This window comes from Apis dorsata, unplaced genomic scaffold (assembly GCF_000469605.1).
Source record: "Apis dorsata unplaced genomic scaffold, Apis dorsata 1.3 scaffold_631, whole genome shotgun sequence".
Lineage (NCBI taxonomy): Eukaryota > Metazoa > Arthropoda > Insecta > Hymenoptera > Apidae > Apis > Apis dorsata.
In genome coordinates this window covers 824,035-826,262 of record NW_006263826.1, presented here as the reverse complement: position 1 = coordinate 826,262, position 2,228 = coordinate 824,035, and the positions used below count along the sequence as shown (strand labels likewise).

Here is a 2,228-nt window from a genome sequence, read left to right as displayed (position 1 = left end):
CGGGGCGCTGAGCTCGGCGGAGGCAGCGATCGCCTCGTCGTAACTTTTCTTCCGCTCGCGTTTCTTGAACAAGCTCAGCGTGGACGAGAACACACCCTTGTTCTTGGACTCCTTTCTCAAAGCTGCTCCTTTGTCGGCCGGGGGCGCCACCCGGTCCCTCGACTTGGACCTGCTGCGCAGGCTCTCGGTGGTGTCCCTGATCTTCGAGGTCAAGCTACGGCGAGGCTTGGTGCTGGGCGACGGTGATTCTGGGCTCAACACACTGCTGTCTGTACGGGCCTTAAAAGTTGAACACGCGGTGGTCAAGTACATGCACTTGTGTGTCTGTTTGTTCGAGATTTCTTCTCGATTAAGCTAGCGGATCTTCTACAAAGAGACAAAGCCAGGATATCCGTGTGGAATCGATGTGCGAAGCGGTTTACATGCCTATCATCTACTTTTCTAATTAAGTTTCATCTATAAATTATTACAATTATTACAGGTGGTACACAGCAGCGTATTACAACGTGGTTACAACGGGGGGTACCTTGAACAGGGAGGTGAAGCTGCTCTTTCTGGAGACGGAGGAGGGGCTGGGTGTACGGGATCCCTCGAGGTCGCGGACTTTCTGATGCCTGGCCAACTTTGGGCTACCGGTCGCGCTGCTAGTTGTCGGGGTTGTTTGCACTATCTCCTTAAAGTTCTGCGCCTTTTTCCTCTTGTCGTTGAAATCCAGAGTGGCCGGCTTCTGCACCTCTTGCGCCTGTTCACTTCTCGCCGATTCTTGCTCCGTTGTATTCTCCGATCTCTTCACCACCGGCACCTTCGATGAGAAATATTCGTGAGGAATGTGATCGTGAGGAGACAAAGAGAATCAGATATTCGATTTTACCTGTATATTCACCTTCTCGAGAAATCTCTTCGTGATCTCGACTTCTCGTTTAAAGATCTCCTTCCTCTCCTCTCGACCCCGCCGCCTCGGTTTGTCCAAGGGATCGGGCTTCAAATTTCCGTCCACCATCGACACCTTTATGCTCTCCGGGATCAACGCTTTCGTGGTGTCCGCCTCCCGTTTCAACAGGATCTTCTCCAGATCGTCGGTCTCAGGCTTCGACGGTTCTATCAGGTTATCGGCCAGGGTCGGCTTGCTTCCGCAGAACGACGTTTCGAGTAGACATTTGTGCGGGCTCGGTGACCTGGAGGTGAGTGACGTTTAGTTAAATTTCGGGATTCAAACGTGAGTCAATATACAGGGTGCCACAAAAAACGTGGAAACATTCTGAAGATTCCTGCTCGATAATATATATTGCTCCTCTTGACGAGATTGGTTAAGAAAGTGATAACGAGAAGGAAAATGTCGTTTGAAATTAGGGGAATCTTGGTTAAGTTGGAAGTTGCTAAAATTTTTGGAAAATTTTTGAAATTAGAGGAATCTTGCTTAAGTTGGAAAAATTTTGCTAAAATTTTTGGAAAATTTTTGAAATTAGGAAAATCTTGGTTAAGTTGTTAAAATTTTTGGAAAATGTTGTTAGAAATTAGGGAAATCTTGGTTAAGTTGGAAGTTGTTAAAATTTTTGAAAAATGTTTAAAATTAGGGAATTAGAATCCTAATTAAATTCTTAAAATTTTTGGAAAATGTTTGAAATTAGGAGAATCTTGGTTAAATTGGAAGTTGTTAAAATTTTTGGAAAATGTTGTTTGAAATTAGGAGAATTTTAAGTTGGAAGTTATTAAAATTTTTGGAAAATGTTTGAAATTAGGAGAATCTTGGTTAAGTTGGAAGTTGTTAAAATATTTGGAAAATGTTGTTTGAAATTAGGAAAATCTTAATTAAGTTGGAAGTTATTAAAATATTTGGAAAATGTTGTTTGAAATTAGGAAAATCTTGGTTAAGTTGGAAGTTATTAAAATTTTTGGAAAATGTTTGAAATTAGGGGAATCTTAGTTAAATTGTTAAAGTTTTTGGAAAATGTTTGAAATTAGGGGAATCTTAGTTAAATTGTTAGTTTTTGGAAAATGTTTGAAATTAGGAGAATCTTGGTTAAATTGGAAGTTGTTAAAATTTTTGAAAAATGTTTGAAATTAGGGGAATCTTAGTTAAATTTTTAAAATTTTTGGAAAATGTTTGAAATTAGGAGAATCTTGATTAAATTGTTAAAATTTTTGAAAAATGTTTGAAATTAGGGGAATCTTAGTTAAATTTTTAAAATTTTTGGAAAATGTTTGAAATTAGGAGAATCTTGATTAAA

The 2,228-nt window shown here is 39.9% G+C and overlaps 1 protein-coding gene across 1 annotated transcript in view; it reads right to left on the bottom strand.

The window, feature by feature from the left end:
* The window catches only part of LOC102675517, a 19,141-nt gene that overhangs the window by 1,592 nt on the left and 15,321 nt on the right, over window positions 1-2,228 (bottom strand). The window contains exons 5-7 of the mRNA XM_031513385.1: window positions 872-1,175; window positions 527-802; window positions 5-279 (exon numbers count right to left, since the gene is read on the bottom strand). Of these exons, the coding sequence (XP_031369245.1) occupies window positions 5-279; window positions 527-802; window positions 872-1,175 (855 nt within the window). The remainder of the gene's footprint in view (window positions 1-4; window positions 280-526; window positions 803-871; window positions 1,176-2,228) is intronic.